At 42.3% G+C, this 23095-nt stretch overlaps 1 protein-coding gene across 1 annotated transcript in view; it reads right to left on the minus strand.

Moving 5' to 3' along the window:
* The window catches only part of ADCY1 (adenylate cyclase 1), an 839277-nt gene that overhangs the window by 31778 nt on the left and 784404 nt on the right, over positions 1-23095 (minus strand). Inside the window, exons 16-17 of the mRNA XM_077269394.1 lie at positions 11307-11453; positions 4957-5055 (exon numbers count right to left, since the gene is read on the minus strand). Of these exons, the coding sequence (XP_077125509.1) occupies positions 4957-5055; positions 11307-11453 (246 nt within the window). The remainder of the gene's footprint in view (positions 1-4956; positions 5056-11306; positions 11454-23095) is intronic.

Raw genomic sequence — 23095 nt, forward strand, 5'->3', positions numbered from 1 at the left:
CGACCAACGATGCCGAAGTCCCCGGGTAACCAGGGTAAACATCGGGTTACTAAGCGCAGGGCCGCGCTTAGTAACCCGATGTTTACCCTGGTTACCAGTGTAAATGTAAAAAAAACCAAACAGTACATACTTACATTACGGTGTCTGTTGCGTCCCCCGGCGTCCGCTTCCATGCACTGTGTAAGCGCCGGCCCTAAAGCAGAGCGGTGACGTCACCGCTGTGCTCTGCTTTACGGCCGGCCGGCGCTGACACAGTGCAGGGAAGCGGATGCCGGGGGACGCGACAGACACCGGAATGTAAGTATGTAGTGTTTGGGTTTTTTTACATTTACAATGGTAACCAGGGTAAATATCGGGTTACTAAGCGCGGCCCTGTGCTTAGTAACCCGATATTTACCCTGGTTACCAGTGAAGACATCGCTGAATCCGCGTCACACACACCGATCCAGCGATGTCAGCGGGTGATCCAGCGACGAAATAAGGTGCTGGCCTTCTAGCTCCGACCAACGATGTCACAGCAGGATCCTGATCGCTGCTGCGTGTCAAACACAACGATATCGCTATCCAGGACGCTGCAACGTCACGGATCGCTATCGTTATCGTTAAGTTGTTCAGTGTGAAGGTACCTTTACCCTCCCACCTTACCTAATATGCAGGCCTGCTCTTCAACCTCATATCTCTCCTACTAAAACACAAAACAAGCCGACACTGTCCATCTCTCAGCTCCTTTCTGTCTTCATGCTTCTCCTCACTGCTAGTGATATATTTCCCAGTTCTGGACCTTAACAGTTGATACCCCCACTAAACCTTCCTCCTATCACTCTTCACCTACCACAATCCCTGCAACATAAAATCCATTCGTTTGACTCTCAATCCACCCAGCCTTTCTGTGGAGTGCTTTGGAATGCCTGTTCTGTCCACAATAAGCTCTATGTCATCCATGACCTCTTTACCTCTCACAATTTACCCTTCCTGGGCCTCAAAGAAACATGCTGACATCCTCATACATGGCCTTCCTTGCTCCTCTGTGTTACGATGGCTTTCACTTCTCCCACACTTCTTGCATTGGCAACAGACAAGGTAGAGGAGTGGGTCTTCTTCTTTCAAACAAATGCATCGTCAACCCAATATTACCTCTACCCTCCCTCATCCTTCCTTATTTTTAAGTGCATTCTGTCCATTTCTACGCTTCCTCCTACCTACAAGGTACTCTCTATTGACATTCCCACCAACATCATGGGTGAATTCAACATCCCCATTGCCACCTGTCAGTCTGCAGCCTCCAAACCCCTTGTCACTTGCTTCATGTTTTAATCTTACTCACTGGTCCTCCGCAGCCAACCACACAGATGGACATACATTAGACCTTATCTTCATCATTCACCATCTCAAAATCTCACCTTCCCCCATCTGACCACCATCTCCTCACTTTTGCATCCCTGTCCTCCTCATCTGCCCCACATGTTCAGCAACTAATGCACGATGATAAAAACCTCACACACCTAGACATCCAAATGCTCTCTGACTCTATTCTACCACCATCCTCCATATCTTTAATCTATGACATAGAAAGTACCACCATTTTCTACAATGCTACACTTGCAGCAGCTATTGACTTGGTCACCCCTCTCGTACATAGCAGAGTGCGACAAATCAATAGACTATCCTAGCACAATAACCTCACAAAATAACTTTGGCACATGTCCAGGGTTATGAAGTGGTGCTGGAAAAATGCACTCACAGGAAGACTTCACCACATTTAAACAAGCAACTTTCAGATTCAAGTCAGCCCTCACCTCTACTAAACAAGACTACCTCACCACCCTTGTATCTTCTTTATCTCACAACCCCAAACAGCTATTCAACACCTTCAACTCCCTCCTCTGCCTTCCACTGCCCCCTTTGAATCCACTCATCTCTGCAAAAGACTTTGCTGTACATTTCAAAATTAAGATCGACCAAACAAGGCAAATGTTTTCTACCCATCTACCACAACCTCTATGTATAACTGGCCACTGACCATGCCCCATAACCTTCCTCTCCACCATCACTGAAGGAGAGCTTACTCATCTCTTCTCAAAATCACACCTCACCACTTGTGCACTCAACCCCATCCTAACCTATCCCACCTCCTCACAAACCTGAGCACCATGCTTATCCTGGTCCTAACCAACCTCTGCAATCTATCATTAACTTCTGGAACCTTACCCTCTGCTTTCAAACATGCAACAATCACACCAATCCTGAAGAAACGATCCCTTGACCTGGCATATGCATCCAGCTATCAGTCCATATCACTGTTCCTGTTCGCATCCAAAATCAAAATCTTACTCACTCTTTGATGACTTACAATTGGGCTTCCATCCCCACAATTCCCCCAAAACTGCATTGGCCAAAATTACTAATAACATATTAACAAAGCTGACAGACAATTCTCTGTAATTCTCCTTCTACAAAGACCTTGCTCTCTCTTGGACCTCCTCACACCTCTGCATCCACACATTTAGCGTCCCCCACTCCTGCACTACCTCCTCATCCTGCCCTCTCTTTGTCTGTGTCCATGAAGGCTCTGTCCTGGGACCCCTACACTTCTCAAACTATACCTTTGGACTGGAACAACTCAAAGTCCCATGGCTTTTATTACCACCTATACACTAATGATACTTAGATCTACTTCTCCGGCACAAATGTCACCTCTGCTGTTCCAGAATCCCAGAGTGTCTACCAACCATATCCCCCTTCTTCTCATTACGCTTCCTAAAGCTCAATGAGTTCAGTGTTGCACTGAACTCATCATTTTTCTCCATCTCTCCTACCACCCCCCACCTGATCTATCATAATAAATGGAAATATGTACCTCAACACATCCGAAAATTTGCCAAATTCAGAACTTTCAGATGGAACTTGAAAACCCTATATCGTCAAGACAGCTTACAACCTGCACTGACCCTGCCGCCACCTCATCACCACCGGAACTGCTGCAGAGATCCCCCAACCTATTTTCTCCTTCCCCATTATCCTGTAGACTGTAAGCCTGCATGGCAGGGCACCAGTCTGTCATTTTTAGTTTGTCCCCTGTAATTTAAATTAGAATTTTGTATCCAACACTTTCTCATGTACAACACTATGGAATCAATGGTGCTCTAAAAAAAAAAAAAAAAAAAAAAATATATATATATATATATATATATATATATATATATATATATATATATGTATATATATATATATATATATATATATATATATATATATCCTAAGGAGGTATTCAATATCATAAGCATGGATAACCACTTTGTTCATTATTTCAATTAGCAATGGACATTTTTGGTAATTATGATTTTTCTTAAAATTTGTATATGAGGACAACCTGAATGTAAAGCATTAATAAGGTATAAACTTTGACTACAGAAAAAATTTGATTGGATTGTTACATTTCAGCGATACATATACAAACAAATATTAAAGGGGGTTACCAGCCATTTAAAATTGAATTTTTAAAGATTAAGTAAATTGGGTATTCAAACCAAAAATTGGCTTAGTCTCATACACTTTCACCATAGGTAGGGGAAGGATCTTTCCCCTGCAAATACTCTGAAAAAACAGTCAGAGGTACTTGAAAGCACAAGGGAGAGATTGTGTAGAGCAGAGGTGTCAAACTGCATTCCTCGAGGGCCGCAAACAGGTCATGTTTTACGGATTTCCTTGTATTGCACAGGTGATAATTTAATCACCTGCACAGAATGATTCCAGCACCTTGTGGAATGCTAAGGAAATCTTGAAAACACTCATGGTTTGAGGCCCTCGAGGAATGCAGTTTGACACCCCTGGTGTAGAGTCAAATAACTTAAAATATCCAATCCTGCTTTCCTTTGATAAGTGATACCTTAAAGGGACTCTGTCACCTGAATTTGGAGGGAACAATTTTCAGCCATAGGGGCGGGGTTTTCAGGTGTTTGATTCACCCTTTCCTTACCCGCTGGCTGCATGCTGGCTGCAATATTGGATTGAAGTTCATTCTCTGTCCTCCATAGTACATGCCTGCGTAAGGCAAGATTGCCTTGTGCAGGCATGTACTACGGAGGACAGAGAATGAACTTCAATCCAATATTGCAGCCAGCATACAGCCAGCGGGTAAGGAAAGGGTGAATCAAACACCCGAAAACCCCGCCCATATGGCTGAAAATTGTTCCCTCCAAATTCAGGTGACAGAGTCCCTTTAAGAAACATTCTGGATACTGCCTCTACGATGTCCAACTAATCTGACAATGTTGACTCCTTCCACAGGTCCTCCTTCCATTTAGTCATATATAATAGCTTCTTGCATGAAGAAACCATATAATTTAGAGATGCTCCCAGTTCCTTCCAGGTATTTTGCACACATTTACTCAGCCACAGACATATTTGTTAAGCACTAATGACTGCTAGTGATTGATAACCCACAGGGGGAGATTCATTAAATCTTTTCCAGGGAAGCTTGAGTGGAGCAAGTGTGGGAGAGGGGCGTGACCACCTCACTGCCTCCACATGAAATTCATAAAAAATGACAGCTTTTTGAATGCCAGTACAGCTACACCAGTAACATTTCTGGTGTGATGCATGAAGGCACACACCGCTCAGTAGAGCTGCAGAATTCAGAAAGTGGCATGCACCTCATAATTAATTTGGCGCCTCCTGTACTCGTTCCACAACTGGCCTAGTGTGAGTGTGCGCTACGCCAGTTTGGATGAATCGGCCCCACAATGTTTGAGCTGCTGAAAGTGAAATGCTGTTGAATCAAGGAGAGAGTGAACCACATTTTCAATTGATCTAAAATCCTATTAAACATTTAGAATGATTCTGTGGTTTAGACAACCTTTCCGGTTGAAGTTGTGACATCAGCTAGTGACCGCTACATTAAAAGTGGAAGAATGGTAGAAATTAAAATATCCATATGAAGTGTAAATGATATTTTACCTTAGTTCCTGTTGTTGGAACCAGTCCTACAGCTCCCATATATGTACTTCCAATTGTCTTGATTTTTTCAATGTCTCTGTAGCACTCCTTTTCCATAAGCTGCATAAAAACAAATATAGCAAAACATTACTAAATAGTTAACAGACATAATTCATTCTACATTATCCCTGTATCTATTTATCTCTATATCTATGAAGAAACCTTCCCAAAAGACAACCTTTTGATGAGACAACACGACACTCATTAAAGATCACATATCCCTTGATAAATTTAAAGTTTCATCATATTCTGTGTACAACTTCATCTTCTTTGTGAGACCCACTTCTCTAAAATACATTTTTAATATCATTTTGGGTCATCTCAAAAATGTTTCCATTTTAATGTTTCAATTTGATATAAAAAGTCTACAAACCACTGATACATTGCCAGGTTTTTGTCAAGTAAAAATAAATCATCCAAGATGAATCCGTGCAGGAATTTTTTTTGCAGGGAAAAATAAAGAATTAAAATAATGTGGTTGTATAAATATGCACACCATTAAACTAATACTTTTCTGAAGTCCCCTTTGAATTTATATCAGTAATCTTTTGGGTAGGAGTCTACCAGTATTGCAGATCTAGAATTGGCACGCTTTGCCCACTTTTCCTTGGAGTAGCACTCCAAATCTGTCAGATTGCGAGGCTATCTCCTGTGTACAGCCCTCTTCAGGTCAACACACAGATTTTCAATTGGATTTAAGTCTGGGTTCTGGCTGGGCCATTCCAAAACATTGATATTTTTCCATAAGTAAAGAGAAAGTATATGCAGATAGCAAGGGATCACCATAAAAATACAAATGTTATTGAGATACAACATACACTTCATTTAAAAACACTTAAAAAATCCCATGACGGGTATTGCACAAAGAGAAAAGGTCCATAGACCAACAGACCGTTATCACATAAATAAATAGGTTGCTATAGTCCCACAAGAGAATTATGTACAGGGTGGGCCGTGTATATGGATACACCTAAATAAAATGGGAATGGTTGGTGATATAAACTTCCTGTTTGTGGCACATTAGTATATGGGAGGGGGGAAACTTTACATGATGGGTGGTGACCATGGCGGCCATTTTGAAGTAGGCCATTTTGGTTCCAACTTTTTTTTTTTCAATAGGAAGAGGGTCACGTGACACATCAAACTTATTGAGAATTTCACAAGAAAAACAATGGTGTGCTTGGTTTTAACGTAACTTTATTCTTTCATGAGTTATTTACAAGTTACTCTTTGTTTACAGCCATTGACATGTCGCAGAGGTTAACACATGAGGAGTGGATAGAAATTGTGTTGATGTCTGGTGAACGCAGTACCCGAGTCATTGCAGCAGATTTCAATGTAAGACACCCTACACAAGAAAACTGTCACTATTCCCATGTTATTTAGGTGTATCCATATAAATGGCCCACCCAAAAAAGTTTGCCTCATCACTGAACATAATGTTTTGTGTAAACTGAGGGTCCTGCTCCAATTTTTGTTTTGTCCATTCTGCAAATTCATTGAGGCGATCTGGGTCATCCTCGTTGAGACTATTTGCTATAGGGGGTGACTATCTGATCGGGATAAGGCTAAGTATTAATTTATTCACCTCTTTTTGGTCCCTACGATCTATTTTAATATTCATAAATGGCTTTAGTTATTTGGTATTAGGAAACAGGCTTGAATTCCACTTATTATCTACTTGTACTATGCAACAATTGTGACAATACTATGTGTATGTATTGCCTTTGGAATAGCTTGCATTGAGCCTTATTTTATTTTTGGTGGGCGTATATATAATTCTCTTGTGGGACTATAGAAACCTATTTATTTATGTGATAACGGTCTGTGGGTCTATGAGTATTTTACTCTTGATTATGGATCTTCTTTCTTTGTGCAATACCCCTAGTGGAATTTTTTAAGTGTTTTTAAATTAAATGTATGTTGTATCTCAATAAAATTTGTATTTTTTTATGGTGGTCCTTTGCTATCTGCATATACTTTATCTTTATTTATGGTTTACTTATAAATATATGCAGTATTTATTTGATTGATGGTGCCCACATTTAAATTTGGTAAATCTTTGATCTTTTTCTGTCAAAGCCAATCTTTTGTTTATTTGGAGTTATGCTTAGGTTTTTTGTCACTATGAAAGGTGATATTCCTCTTCATCTTCAACTTTTAGTAAAAGCCTAAAGGCCTTGATGCAAAATTGACTGATATTTGTAACTGTTTATAATTCCCACCACGTTCATTAAAACCCAAGTTCCAGCTGCCTAAAATCATCCCCAAAGCATAGAGCTGCCTCCTCCGTGCTTTAATCTAGGTATCATATTTTTTGTGTTGACCTTGGGCCAAACATAACTTTTGCAGTTATGGCTAAAAAGTTCAACCTTGGTCTCATCAGACCAAAACACATTTTCTCACATGGTTTTAGCAGACTTGATGTAGGCTTGGTAAAACATTTCCAGGTTTGGATGGTTTTCTTTTTAAGAATAGGCTTTCATTTTAACATCCTACTTCACAGACTCCATTTCCTTGCTCCATTTCTTGACTGTCTTACTAAAAAAAGTTCTGAAATAATTATTTTGGTATATTGTTTTTACATGTCAAAAACCTGACATTTTTAACAGGGGTCTGTAGACTTTTTGTATCCACTAACTATCTGCAGTCTTACTTTTTCAGAGGCAATTCTTTGTTAAGAGCCACTTCCTAAGAAATCAATCAGATCAGCTTTTATGTAAGGTGAGTTCTAAAGTCGGTAAAGATAAATATGTGGATATTATACAGCAGGGATGGGCAATTAATTTTCCTGATGGGCCACATGTGAGTTTACGACTAATGTGGCGGATCGAACCAAAAGACTGAAATTCTGCTCAATATTAACATTAACATATTAATTATAATTACTGTGTTATATTAATATCTCTTAAACGCGTCAGATTTGGTCCTGACAGCGCCTTGCATCCCTGCATACCACGTGACACCTTGTGTCACCCAAGGTCCTGCTAGCCGGACGCGGCATTGCATCCCTTGACTACGGAGCTCGGTGAGTCCGTGCTACACCAGGAAGGAGGCTCAGGGAGCGTGTGTCACTGGCCGGGACCACGCTCCTGAAGATTTATTATTATTGTTGTTAAGCTGCTACAAGAATGCGGATTTTATCTTGTAACCATGGCATGCAGTGAAGGAAGATAAGGAGAAGACTCTAGCGTTTTCACTTGGGATTTCAACATCACCTTACAGATAAGGTAAAAATAACTATTTACATTGGCTATCGGGATTATTCACCTTTTTGCATGTTTTAACCCAGAAAACTTGCATTGCACATAGTGGACCTTAATTCAGAGGCTGTATTTGCACGAATATCCTATCCATAGGGGATTGTGCATATGCTTTTATTTATTAGTTTTTTTCGCCGAGGGTGTATATAGGCACAAACTTTTTTATTTATTTATTATATTAATATTAATTGTGTAACCTAATATTGAGCAGAATTAAGTTTGCTAACATTCTACTATATACTGTGTGCGCCTGCACATAGCTGCCCTATATACTGTATGAGCCCGCACATAGTTCCCTATATACTGTATGCACCTACAAGTAGCCCCTCTAAACACAATATGAGCCCCCGTATAGCACCCTACATGCAAGGTGAGCACTCATATAGCCTCTCTCTATATAGTATGAGGCCCCACATACAACCCTATAAACAGTCTCAGCCCCTACATAGCCCCCTATATACAGTATGAGTGCCCATATATCCTCTCTAAATATAAAGCGTGAGCCCACACATAGCCACCAATATACAGTATGAGCCCCCAAATAGCCTTTTATATACAATACTAGCTTGTGGCCCGATTCTAACGCATCGGGTATTCTAGAATATGCATGTCCCCGTAGTATATGGACAATGATGATTCCAGAATTTGCGGCAGACTGTGCCCGTCGCTGATTGGTCGAGGCAACCTTTATGACATCATCGTCGCCATGGCAACCATTATGACATCTACGTCGATACTGTGCCCGTCGCTGATTGGTCGATTGATTTCCATTATGACATCATCGTCGCCATGCTGTGCCCGTCTGATTGGTCGAGGCCTGGCGGCCTCGACCAATCAGAGACGCGGGATTTCCAGGACAGACAGACAGACAGACAGACAGACGGAAAAACCCTTAGACAATTATATATATAGATGAGCCCCCATATAGCCCCCTATGTACAGTAGAGTTCCCTTATAGCCCCTATATACAATATGATTCCCTACATAGCCTCCTATATATAATGAGCTCCCACACAGCCCCCTATATACAGCTTAAGCCACCACATACTCTCCTTATACACAGTATGAGCCCCCACATAGCCTCTCTATCTATATATATAATTGTCTAAGGGTTTTTCTGTCTGTCTGTCCTGGAAATCTCGCGTCTCTGATTGGTCGAGGCCACCAGGCCTCGACCAATCAGCGACGGGCACAGCATGGCGACGATGATGTCATAATGGAAAACCCACGTCTCTGATTGGTTGAGGCCGCCAGGCCTCGACCAATCAGCGACGGGCACAGTATCGATGTAGATGTCATAATGGTTACCATGGCGACGATGATGTCATAAAGGTTGCCTCGACCAATCAGCGACGGGCACAGTCTGCCGCGAATTCTGGAATCATCATTGTCCATATACTACGGGGACATGCATATTCTAGAATACCCGATGCGTTAGAATCGGGCCACAATCTAGTATACAATATGATCCCTTCCATAGAACATTGAACAGCTAGAGGACCATAAGGGGCCCACGGGCAGCACTTTGCCCAGCTCTGTTATACAGTATTTTATGAAAAGCATTATTTCTCCCCCTTAGCTTAAAGCATAACTATTGTTTTAATTTTTATATTTTATAAATCAATAGTACATGTCAAAATAAGCAACTTTGTAATATACAGTATCTTATCAGAGAAATCTGCTTGTTTCTCTGCCAGGACTGAACTTATATTTTCTAAATTCTCAATTGAAGGGTAAAATGTGAGATAGGAGATGGCAGTTGCTACTGATAAGACTGTAGATAGGAAGATGAGGAAGAGGAGCTCTGTCTCTAGTTGTTCTCCCCTTCTTCCACCTTCTCTCTCCATTAAATGTTGTTAGTAGCACTGCCATCTCTTATCTCAGTAATGTAAAAACTGGTCTTCCTCAAATAAGGATATTATCTGTGAAATGAGACTTAAGAATGAATGATCAATCTTGACAGAGAAAGAAGCAGTTTTCTCTGATAATATAATATTATAAAGTTTGTTATTTCCATGTGTATAAAATGAAAATTCTGAAATAAAAATTAAAATAACAATTACGCTTTAAAGGGTGTCTTTCACTCACAAATTGCATATTAAACTAGCTGCTCATTGATTTAGGGCACTTACACCTATTAAAATACTATCAAAAATTACTGTTAATTAAAATGTGTTGGCCAATGACTAAGTGCACCGATATGCCCCCTCACTTAGCATTTTGGAATATTACTGGACAAGCAATTGATGATCATACACCCAAAGTGAGAGGCTTCAGAGTGAAACTAGGGAGGAAAAAGTCACTGCCCACGCTGTCTGTGTGAGTCTGACTGTACACAGCAACGAGGCTCAGGCAGTGTCAGTGTGCACATGCAAACATGCACACTAGGCAACACTCGATCTGTGAAAGGGGACACTGTCAATATGAAAAAGGGAAAGTTGTCCAAATTCTGAGCCCCTGACCATATCTCATCTGCATTTGAATTAAAAGTATTTTTTTCATCTTTAGTGCTCATAAAGCTCTATGGAGAACTGTAACTGTTGTTCCAGGAGAAATTTCTCTAGAATGTCTGTGCCTGCCTCTAGCTTCCAGTTCCCCATCCATAGAATTTTAAAAGTACCAACAATCATCTCCTATCTCAGTAATGGAAAAATCTATCTTTACTGACTACAGACTTTACTCATAAATTGAAAGTGAAAGATCAGATTATGAGGTGAAAGAAGTAGATTTCACTAAAAAAATATTATTATTATTATTATTATTTATTTATATATTTATTTATATAGCACCATTAATTCCATGGTGCTGTACATGAGAAAGGGGTTACATACAGGGTTATAGCCATCATTTACAGTAAACAGGTTTACAGTGACACACTGGTACAGAGGGGAGAGAATCCTGTCCTTGCGGACATTACATTCTATATTACACAGTTGCTTATTTTCATGTGTATTATTGATTTATAAACTAAAAATAATAAAATGATGGTTGCTTGATAAATTAAAATTATTGGATATTTTATTTTAGGAGTTTAAATATACTACTTACCTCATCAAAATCAGCAATTATTTCATTTAAAAGTCGTAAACATTCCACTCCCATATTATTGCCATCAAGTTCAATGTAAAAATCATTAAAATTAGGAATGGAGGCAAACATAACACCAACTTGTGAGTAAGACTGGTAATACAAATCCTAGGGGGGAAAAGATGATTTAAGGCAGAACCAATAATTTTGACAATATAGGTATCATACTGTAAAACCATCAAAGATAAATTTGAGAAAAAAATGTTAACAAATCCTATGAAATTGCAAGAGATGCATGTTCACAAGGCTAGTAAGTACCAATAGTGCCAATGTTCAAGGTTAAATACTCCTACTCATGAATATGTTATACTAATGATAGTTATACTAATTTATAGCCAAAGGTTATAGATGATGAGAGAGGAATTCTCTCAACCATCTGTCTGAACATTATGGTAGAGTATTTTGAGTTATGCCATTGCATATCCTTAGATGGAGCCACAGCATAATATAAAAACATTTATTTGGATACTGACATTTATATTTTTAGCTGGGTTAGGCCTCCTTCACACTTGCGTTGTTTGGCATCCATCGCAATCCATCATTTTGGGAAAAAAAACGGATCCTGCAAATGTGCCCGCAGGATGCGTTTTTTTCATCTAGACTTGTATTAGCAAAGGATTGCGATGGATGTCCACACGTCGTGTCCATCGTGCAACGGATCCGTCGTGTTTTGGTGGACAAAAAAACGTTCAAGTGAACTTTTTTTGTCCGTCACGTACGCCATTTTCTACCGTGCATGCGCGGCTGAAACTCCGCCCCCTCCTCCCCGGACCTCAGAACGGGCAGCGGATGCGTTGAAAAACTGCATCCGCTGCAAACGTCGTGCACAAATTTCACACGTGTGTCGGTACGTCGGCCCGACGCATAGCGACGGACCCGTACAGACGCAAGTGTGAAAGTAGCCTTAGACCTTGTAGTTTTTGTATAAATGTTTTTACTTTGAATTTGTGAGAATACCCTTTGAAGAATACAAATCCTTCAATAATTTATTTTTCACATTTATGAATTTGTTTTACGCTAATATTCTCTTTTATCAAATTCATGTTTCTTTAAAGTATTAGTTTTTTCTGCAGATTATTTTCAGTTTCTTTGACATCATTCACATCCCATTTACAGTACTAATCACACACAAAGGAAATACAATGACACACATTTCATTAGCATATTTTTTCCATATTGTTCGCTTTTAACGTCATTGATTTATTATTTATTTCTTTTATGTATTCCTTATTCACAATCTTATTAGCACATCACACTTTCAGTTTATTATTAATTTGTGTAATTTACATGGTCCTTCAACTCCTTTCCGACTTTAGGTGTAAGGGCTTGTTCACACCATCCTTTTTTCCCTGCGGATTTTTCAGGTCCTGATTTGTGAATCCCGCAGTGCAAAACCGCGGTGGATTTCCCTGCGTTTTTTTGTGCTGTTTCTTCTGCGGATTCCACTGCGGTTTTCCAACTGCACTTTCCTATTGGTGCAGGTGGAAAACAGTTGCGGAATCCGCAGAAAGAAGTGACATGCTACTTCTTTTTTTCCGCAGAAAATCAGCGCGGATTTTCCAACGGAAAAAAGCAAAGTGGGAACAGCGGATTTGGTTTTCCATAGGGTAACATTGTACTGTACCCTGCATGGAAAACGTCTGCGGATCCGCAGCAAAAACCGCAGCGTGTGAACATAGCCTAAAAATAATTTTTTTTCACCACTTAAATAAAAAAGGACCTAGACATGTTTGGTGTCTGTGAACTCGTAATGACCTGGAAAATCATAATGGCAGGTAAGGCTACTTTCACACTAGCGTCATGCACTGCACGTCGCAATGCGTCTTTGTGGATAAAAAACGCATCCTGCAAAATTGCTTGCAGGATGCGTTTTTTCTCCATAGACTAACATTAGCGACGCATTGCGATGCATTGCCACACGTCGCAACCGTCGTGCAACAGTTGTGTCGTGTTGCGTCGGACCGTCGGCACCAAAAAACATTGCATGTAACGTTTTTTGGTGCGTCGTGTCCGCCATTTCCGACCGCGCGGCCGGAACTCCGCCCCCTCCTCCCCGCACCTTACAATGGGGCAGCGGATGCATTAAAAAACAGCATCCGCTGCCCCATTGTGCGGAGCTTTCACTGCTTGCGTCGGTACATCGCAACGACGCAATTCGTCGTGCGTCGTACGACGCTAGTGTGAAAGTAGCCTAAGTTGCAGCATTTAGTGAACATGGTAAAAAAAACTGTGGACTTGCACTTTTTCTGCAATTTCACCGCAATTGGAATTTTTTCCCACTTTCCAGTACAGGATATGTCAAAACCAATGGTGTCGTTCAAAAATACAACTTGTCCTGCAACAACAAAGCCCTCACATGGCCATTTTGACTGAAAAATAAAAAAGTTATGGCTCTGGGAAGAAGGGGATCATAAAATGAAAATGCAAAAAAGAAAATACCTCTAGTCAAACTAAACTGTCAATGGTTTTTAAACTTATTACTATCGGCTTTTTAGTGGAGTAGAGTACCATTGTGCACATTAGTACGTGTGTCTGAGCATGCGGTAGTCCTCCGTCTGGTGAGATATGTAGTAAAAACTCCTGCTTTATGCATAAAAGGGTAACCTTCTCAGTATGAACAAATATATTGACAGCTTAGAAGATACTCTGAAAATTAACTTTTATTGTACCAATTTAAAACTACTGTATCCAGCAAAGTGGCAATGATCCAGAAAAAAAATCTTATAGTGTCAGGATATAACTAACCACATAACTTACTGCATTGATGGAGAGAGTACTATCTATACGATACACATTACATTCTTTGATTCCTGACAATAAATGATAGGACTGATTAGCAAATAAAGTGCTCTAGTGCCATAACTGTAAAGCCGTAACTGTAAAAACAAAAGGAAGAAAGTGTGTAGATCTTACCCAATTCATATGCAGGCTGGCATCCGGGTCACATCCATATGTGAAGAAGAATGACTCAACCTACCCTGTCGTGCCCCCTGCATTAGTACTGGCCTTTTTCCACTGAAAATATCCAACATGTTTCTTTCTCCGTTAGGAGAAGTCATTAGGGGAGTGTACATGCTATTGGGGAAGACACCAGGTAGGAGAGACCAAAATTGCTCCAAAATAGAATAGAGAAGAAAGTGTCTCTATGCGCATAAAGTGCCAATTTATCAAACATATCATAGGAATCTTACAATGGTGGGCAATACCTGAAGGGTACAGAGCGCTGTCACCCTTTTAGTCAAACGTTGAGGAAATAACCCACACAAACCCCTTCCTTTGGTCTAAGAAGACTAAATTTCCTTCTCTCTGAGGGTATCCTACCTCACTTCTGGGGGAGCAGCATTCTCCGCAAAGGATATGATGTTATAATAGCCCCCATTATATCTATTAACAATTCCCAGCATTTCCATTCATCCACAACGAAAATCATTAAGAAACCGTGTTTTCTTTATTTTACATCCCCATACTACATCTCGCTCTGAAGAAGCAAATTGCGAAATGCTTGCTAGAGTGCAATGATGAGTAGCAGGAATTGTGTCACTGATGGGTCAGTTTTGTATTCAAAATGCTCCATTTGCATGCAATTATATTTATTATGGATATTTATACACCATGTATTGATGTACCTTTACTGTTATTATGCTCATATTGGAAACTATACATACAGTATACAGTACATGTACTCATGTATTAGTGATGGGCGAACCCCTGGTTGTTCGGGTCCAGCCGAACATTTAAAAAAAGATCAGTTCGGGTACCAGAACAATACCCTAATCCGAACCCTGACCCCATTCAAATGAATGGGATGCGCGAACATCCATTGTTTACCACTCTGTCACCTGCAATAAGATTATTACTGCAGGTCAAAGAGCTGCGGTTTCCACGCTGTCAGATGACAGTGTGAGCCCGCAGCTGTATCCAGTGGTAAAAAAATGTTTACCGCCTTCACAGAGGCGTTGGCTGATGTGAGATTTATTCCCATCAGCCTGCACCTGCTGTCGCTGATAGCAGCGAGAGAAGACGCCGCTAATTGGAGTAATCACCAGCCGGCGCCTGCACTATAAACATTTTTTTTTTTTTTAAATGACGTGGGGTCTGTTCTATTCTTGAAAACCAGGGCAAGCAAAACTGACAGCTGTCAGCTTTATTATGGCTGGTTATCAAGAATAGAGGGGTCCCCGCACCATATAAAAAAAATATGTAAAAAAAATGTAAAAAAACCAGTGTGGATTCCCCCCCATTTTTAACAACCAACCAAGCTAAAGCAGACAGCAGGGGGCTGGCATTGGATCATGGATATTGGCCCCCAACCTAAAAATAGCAGCCCACCGCCACCCCAGAAAAGGGGCATCTATTCTGGCACTTTGTCCAGCTCTTCCGACTTGCCTTGTGGTGGTGGCAAGTGGGGTAATATTTGTGAGGTTGATGTAATCTTTGTATTGTCAGGTGAAATCAATCCCAGAGATTAGTAATGGAGAGCCGTTGTCTATAGTCACATTCTAATTAAAAAACACCCAGAATAAAGTATTTTATTTGAAATAAAAATCCACACTCACCTTACCCCCATTCCATTGAAATTCTTGTTCCCTGTAAAAAAATAAAAATAATAAACAACCATATCCCTCACCTCTCCGAAGTGAAGATGTTCCACACCATAATCCATGTCTGCGAAATGTGGTTTCCAGAATCTGGACAGTGCAATGAATTGAATGTCCAGGCTCAAAACTATGGGCGGAATTAGGTGCTGCGAGTGCAGCCTCAGTGACTAGTGGTGACATAATCGAGATTACCGCAGGTCACTGAGGCTGTATTCCCATAGACACTTCTCTGTGACGATGAACAGCGGTGACTTCAATGAGACTCACGGTGGTTGTGGGGAGTGTCGTATAGATGGTAATCTACAGAGGGAGTCCTGCTAATCTTGTACAGGCAAACAGGGGTCAGGTAGGTGTTGTGAATTCCGCTCTTGGGCTCCCTCCGGTGGTTTTAAGTGGTACTGCTGCTCCTTGGATTTAGTAGTCAGCAGCTGCTTCCACTGATTGTCTTTCTGGCTCGACTATTTAGCCTGGTTCTATCCTTCAGCCTGTGCCAGTTGTCAATGGTTCCTGGTTGGATTCACATCTCTGCTTGGATTTCCCTGATATTCTGACCAGTTCAGCAAAGATAAGTCCTTGCTTTGTTCTTTTGCAGTCCACTTGTTGTGTGTTGTGAATTCTGTTTGTGGGCTCCCTCTGGTGGCTACTGGTGGTACTGGTTGACTTCTGTCTTTTATCTCCAGTGCACCTGTTCCCATCAGGAAATGGGAGTCTCCTATATAGTCTGGCTTCTCAGTCATTTACTTGCCGGCTATCAATGTTACCAGAGCTCTTCTGATACTTGCTACCTGCTCCTAAGTCTGCTTATTCAGATAAGTTGGATCATTTGTACCTTTCATGAATTTCTGTCCAGCGTTCATTTGGATCATTTGTATTTTTGTCCAGCGTGCTTTTGTTGAATCTTGCTGCTGGAAGCTCTAGTGAACTGAAATGACCACTCCGGTGTCATGAGTTGGCACCGGAGTTTAAAGTTATTTCAGGATGGTATTTTGTAGGGTTTTGAGTTGACCGCGAAGTCCACTTTGGTATTTTCCGCTATCTAGTCAGTGGGCCTCTCTTTGCTGAACCTGTATTCATACTACGTATGTGTTTTCCGCTTAACTATCTGTCATTATATTTTGGGGGCTACTATCACTTTGGGGTTTTCTCTGGAGGCAAGCCAGGTCTGTGTTTCCTCTATTAGGGGTAGCTAGATCTCCGGCTGGTGCGAGACGTCTAGGGATAAAACGCAGGCACGTTCCCCGGCTACTGGTAGTTGTGCGTGAGGTTCAGCATCGCGGTCAGCTTAGATTCCATCTTCCTAGAGCTAGTCCTGTTTTTGCCTATGTCCCTGCCATTGGGAACCATGACAGTATAGCCGGCCTCACTGTGTTAAAAGTATTGGCTGAAGAAGGAGAGAAAAGAAGTTTCTGACACCTTTTTTTTTTTTTTTTTACTCTGAAGTCTGTCTAGCCATAATTGCTGTCTGCTGCTTTTCCCTCCTCTTAATCCCTGAATGGCTCAGATCTCAGCTGCTGAGAAATGGATATCCAGAGTTTAGCTTCAAATCTGAATAATCTCGCTTCTAAGGTTCAAAATATACAAGACTTTGTCATACATACCCCTATGTCTGAACCTAAAATTCCTATACCAGAGTTTTTTTCTGGAGATAGATCTCGTTTTTTGAATTTTAAGCACAATTGTAAATTGTATCTTTCTCTGAGATCTTACTCCGCTGGAGACCCCGCTCAGCAGGTTAGGATTGTTATTTCCTTGCTGCAGGGTGACCCCCAGAATTGGGCATTTGCATTGGCGCCAGGGGACCCTGCGCTGCTCAATGTGGATGCGTTTTTTCTGGCGCTGGGGTTGCTCTATGAGGAAGCTAATTTGGAGATTCAGGCTGAAAAGGCCTTGATAGCCCTCTCTCAAGGGCATGATGAAGCTGAGATATATTGTCAAAAATTTCGAAAATGGTCTGTGCTTGCTCAGTGGAATGAGTGCGCCCTGGCGGCGAATTTCAGAAAGGGTCTCTCTGACGCCGTTAAAGATGTCATGGTGGGGTTTCCTACGCCCACAGGTCTGAATGAGTCCATGACAATGGCTATTCAGATTGACTGGCGTTTACGGGAGCGCAAATCTGTGCACCATTTGGCGGTGTCTTCTGAGCAGGCACCGGAGAATATGCAATGTGATCGAATTCTGTCCAGAAGTGAACGGCAGAATTATAGGCTTAAAAATGGGTTGTGCTTCTATTGTGGCGATTCTGCTCATGTTATATCAGCATGCTCTAAACGCACAAGAAGGGTTGATAAGTCTCTTGCAGTTAGCACTTTGCAGTCTAAGGGTACCGTCACACAGTGCAATTTTGATCGCTACGACGGTACGATTCGTGACGTTCTAGCGATATCATTACGATATCGCAGTGTCTGACACGCAGCAGCGATCAGGGATCCTGCTGAGAATCGTACGTCGTAGCAGATCGTTTGGAACTTTCTTTCGTCGCTTGATCACCCGCTGACATCGCTGGATCGTTGTGTGTGACAGCGATCCAGCGATGCGTTCGCTGGTAACCAGGGTAAACATCGGGTAACTAAGCGCAGGGCCACGCTTAGTAACCCGATGTTTACCGTGGTTACCAGCGTAAAAGTAAAAAAAAACAAACCGTACATGCTCACCATCTGATGTCCGTCCGGTCCCTTGCCGTCCGCTTCCCGCTCTGACTGTCTGCCGGCCGGAAAGTGAGAGCAGATCACAGCGGTGACGTCACCGCTGCACTCTGCTCTCACTGTACGGCCGGATCTGTCAGAGCAGGAAGCGGACGGCAAGGGACCGGACGGACATCAGATGGTGAGCATGTACGGTTTGTTTTTTTTTACTTTTACGCTGGTAACCACGGTAAACATCGGGTTACTAAGCGCGGCCCTGCGCTTAGTAACCCGATGTTTACCCTGGTTACCCGGGGACTTCGGCATCGCTCCAGCACCATGATTGCAACGTGTGACCGCAGTCTACGATGCTGGAGCGATAATCATATGATCGCTGCGACGTCACGGATCGTGCCGTCGTAGCGATCAAAATTGCACTGTGTGACGGTACCCTAAGTTTATTTTATCTGTGACTTTGATTTGTTCATTATCATCTATTACCGTGAATGCCTATGTGGACTCTGGCGCCTCCCTGAGTCTTATGGATTGGTCCTTTGCCAGGCGATGTGGGTTTAGTCTGGAGTCTCTGGAAGTCCCTATCCCTTTGAAGGGTATTGATTCCACACCATTGGCTAGGAATAAACCTCAATACTGGACACAAGTGACTATGTGTATGACTCCAGACCATCAGGAGGTGATTCGATTCCTTGTGTTGCATAATTTGCATGATGTCTTAGTGCTTGGATTGCCATGGCTACAAACTCATAATCCAGTTCTTGACTGGAAGACAATGTCCGTATTAAGCTGGGGATGTCAGGGAGCTCATGGGGAAGGACCTTTGGTTTCCATTGCTTCATCTACTCCCTCTGAGGTCCCGGCATTTTAGTCTGACTACGGTGATGTTTTTGCTGAGCCTAAACTTAGTTCGCTCCCTCCTCACAGGGATTGCGATTGTGCTATAGATTTGATTCCTGGCAGTAAATTTCCTAAAGGTCGTCTGTTCAATCTGTCTGTGCCAGAGCATGCTGCTATGCGAGAGTATATTAAGGAGTCCTTGGAAAAGGGACATATCCGTCCATCCTCATCCCCTTTAGGAGCAGGTTTTTTTTTCGTGGGTAAAAAAGATGGTTCCCTGAGGCCTTGTATTATCGGCTGTTGAATAAGATTACAGTCAAATATCAGTATCCTTTGCCACTGTTGACTGATTTGTTTGCTCGTATTAAGGGGGCAAGATGGTTTTCTAAGATTGACCTTCGGGGTGCGTATAATTTGGTACGGATTAAGCAGGGAGATGAGTGGAAAACTGCATTTAATATGCCCGAGGGCCATTTTGAGTATCTGGTAATGCCTTTTGGTCTTTCTAATGCCCCTTCAGTTTTTCAGTCCTTTATGCACAATATTTTCCGTGAATATCTGGATAAATTTATGATTGTGTATTTGGATGATATTTTGATTTTTTCTGATGACTGGGAGTCGCATGTTCAACAGGTCAGGAAGGTTTTTCAGGTTTTGCGGGCCAATTTTTTGTTTGTAAAGGGTTCAAAGTGTATTTTTGGGGTTCAGAAGATCTCTTTTTTGGGGTACATTTTTTCCCCTTCTTCTATTGAGATGGATCCTGTCAAGGTTCGGGCTATTTGTGATTGGACGCAACCTACTTCCCTTAAGAGTCTTCAAAAATTCTTGGGTTTTGCTAATTTCTATCGTCGATTTATAACTGGTTTTTCAAGTGTTGTTAAGCCTCTAACGGATTTGACTAAGAAGGGTGCTGATGTTGCCAGTTGGTCCTCGGTGGCTGTGGAGGCCTTTCGGGAGCTTAAGCGCCGCTTCTCTTCTGCCCCTGTGTTGCGCCAGCCTGATGTTTCGCTTCCTTTTCAGGTTGAAGTTGATGCTTCCGAGATCGGAGGAGGGGCGGTTTTGTCGCAGAGAAGTTCCGATTGCTCGGTGATGAGACCATGTGCGTTCTTTTCTCGAAAATTTTCGCCCGCCGAGCGAAATTATGATGTTGGTAATCGGGAGCTCTTGGCTATGAAATGGGCCTTTGAGGAGTGGCGTCATTGGCTTGAGGGTGCTAGGCATCAGGTGGTGGTCTTGACTGATCACAAGAATCTGATTTACCTTGAGTCTGCCAGGCGTCTGAATCCTAGACAGGCGCGCTGGTCGTTGTTTTTCTCTTGGTTTAATTTCGTGGTCTCATATTTACCAGGTTCAAAAAATGTGAAGGCGGATGCCCTTTCTAGGAGTTTTGAGCCTGACTCCCCTGGTGATTCTGAGCCTGCGGGTATCCTTAAGGATGGGGTGATATTGTCTGCTGTCTCTCCAGACTTGCGATGTGCTTTGCAGGAATTTCAGGCGGATAGGCCTGATCGTTGTCCGCCTGGGAGACTGTTTGTTCCAGATGAGTGGACCACTAGAGTCATCTTGGAAGTTCATTCTTCTGTGTTGGCAGGTCACCCTGGAATCTTTGGTACCAGAGATTTGGTGGCCAGGTCCTTCTGGTGGCCTTCCCTGTCTCAGGATGTGCGTACTTTTGTACAGTCTTGTGATGTTTGTGCTCAGGCCAAGCCTTGTTGTTCTCGGGCTAGTGGATTGTTGTTGCCCTTACCTATTCCGAAGAGGCCTTGGACGCACATCTCTATGGACTTTATTTCGGATCTTCCGGTTTCTCAGAAAATGACCGTCATCTGGGTGGTGTGTGACCGTTTTTCTAAAATGGTTCATTTGGTACCCTTGCCCAAGTTGCCTTCTTCATCTGAGTTGGTTCCTCTATTTTTTCAGAATGTGGTTCGTTTACATGGTATCCCGGAAAACATCGTTTCTGACAGGGGATCCCAATTTGTGTCTAGATTTTGGCGGGCGTTCTGTGCCAGGATGGGCATGGATTTGTCTTTTTCGTCTGCATTCCACCCTCAGACGAATGGCCAGACAGAGCGAACTAATCAGACCTTGGAGACTTATTTGAGGTGTTTTGTGTCTGCTGATCAGGATGATTGGGTTGCATTTTTGCCGTTGGCAGAATTTGCCCTTAATAATCGGGCTAGTTCTGCCACTCTGGTTTCTCCTTTCTTTTGCAATTCGGGGTTTCACCCTCGTTTTTCATCTGGCCAGGTGGAATCTTCGGATTGCCCTGGAGTGGACACGATGGTGGATAGACTGCACCGGATTTGGAGTCATGTGGTGGACAACTTGGGGTTGTCCCAGGAGAAGACTCAGCGGTTTGCTAATCGTCATCGTCGTGCTGGTAATCGTCTTCGCGTTGGGGACTTGGTGTGGTTATCTTCTCATTTTGTCCCTATGAAGGTCTCTTCTCTTAAGTTTAAACCTCGGTTCATAGGTCCTTATAAGATTATGGAGATTCTTAATCCTGTATCGTTTCGTTTGGACCTACCAGCAGCTTTCACTATTCATAATGTCTTCCATTGGTCTTTGTTGCGGAGGTACGAGGTACCGGTTGTTCCTTCTGTTGAGCCTCCTGCTCCTGTGCTGGTGCAGGGTGAATTGGAGTATGTTGTGGAGAAGATTTTGGACTCTCGCATTTCCAGACGGAGACTTCAATATTTGGTTAAATGGAAGGGATACGGTCAGGAGGATAATTCTTGGGTGACTGCCTCTGATGTTCATGCCTCTGATTTGGTTTGCGCCTTTCATCGGGCTCATCCAGATCGCCCTGGTGGTCCTCATGAGGGTTCGGTGCCCCCTCCTCAAGGGGGGGGTACTGTTGTGAATTCTGTTTGTGGGCTCCCTCTGGTGGCTACTGGTGGTACTGGTTGACTTCTGTCTTTTATCTCCAGTGCACCTGTTCCCATCAGGAAATGGGAGTCTCCTATATAGTCTGGCTTCTCAGTCATTTACTTGCCGGCTATCAATGTTACCAGAGCTCTTCTGATACTTGCTACCTGCTCCTAAGTCTGCTTATTCAGATAAGTTGGATCATTTGTACCTTTCATGAATTTCTGTCCAGCGTTCATTTGGATCATTTGTATTTTTGTCCAGCGTGCTTTTGTTGAATCTTGCTGCTGGAAGCTCTAGTGAACTGAAATGACCACTCCGGTGTCATGAGTTGGCACCGGAGTTTAAAGTTATTTCAGGATGGTATTTTGTAGGGTTTTGAGTTGACCGCGAAGTCCACTTTGGTATTTTCCGCTATCTAGTCAGTGGGCCTCTCTTTGCTGAACCTGTATTCATACTACGTATGTGTTTCCTCTTAACTAACCGTCATTATATGTTGGGGGCTACTATCACTTTGGGGTTTTCTCTGGAGGCAAGCCAGGTCTGTGTTTCCTCTATTAGGGGTAGCTAGATCTCCGGCTGGTGCGAGACATCTAGGGATAAAACGCAGGCACGTTCCCCGGCTACTGGTAGTTGTGCGTGAGGTTCAGCATCGCGGTCAGCTTAGATTCCATCTTCCTAGAGCTAGTCCTGTTTTTGCCTATGTCCCTGCCATTGGGAACCATGACAGTTGTGGACTTAATCTTTCTGCACTTTCTATATTTTTTCTAGTCCAGCTTGTCAGAATGGATTTATTCAGTTAAGC

This window comes from Ranitomeya variabilis, chromosome 6 (assembly GCF_051348905.1).
Source record: "Ranitomeya variabilis isolate aRanVar5 chromosome 6, aRanVar5.hap1, whole genome shotgun sequence".
Taxonomy (NCBI): domain Eukaryota; kingdom Metazoa; phylum Chordata; class Amphibia; order Anura; family Dendrobatidae; genus Ranitomeya; species Ranitomeya variabilis.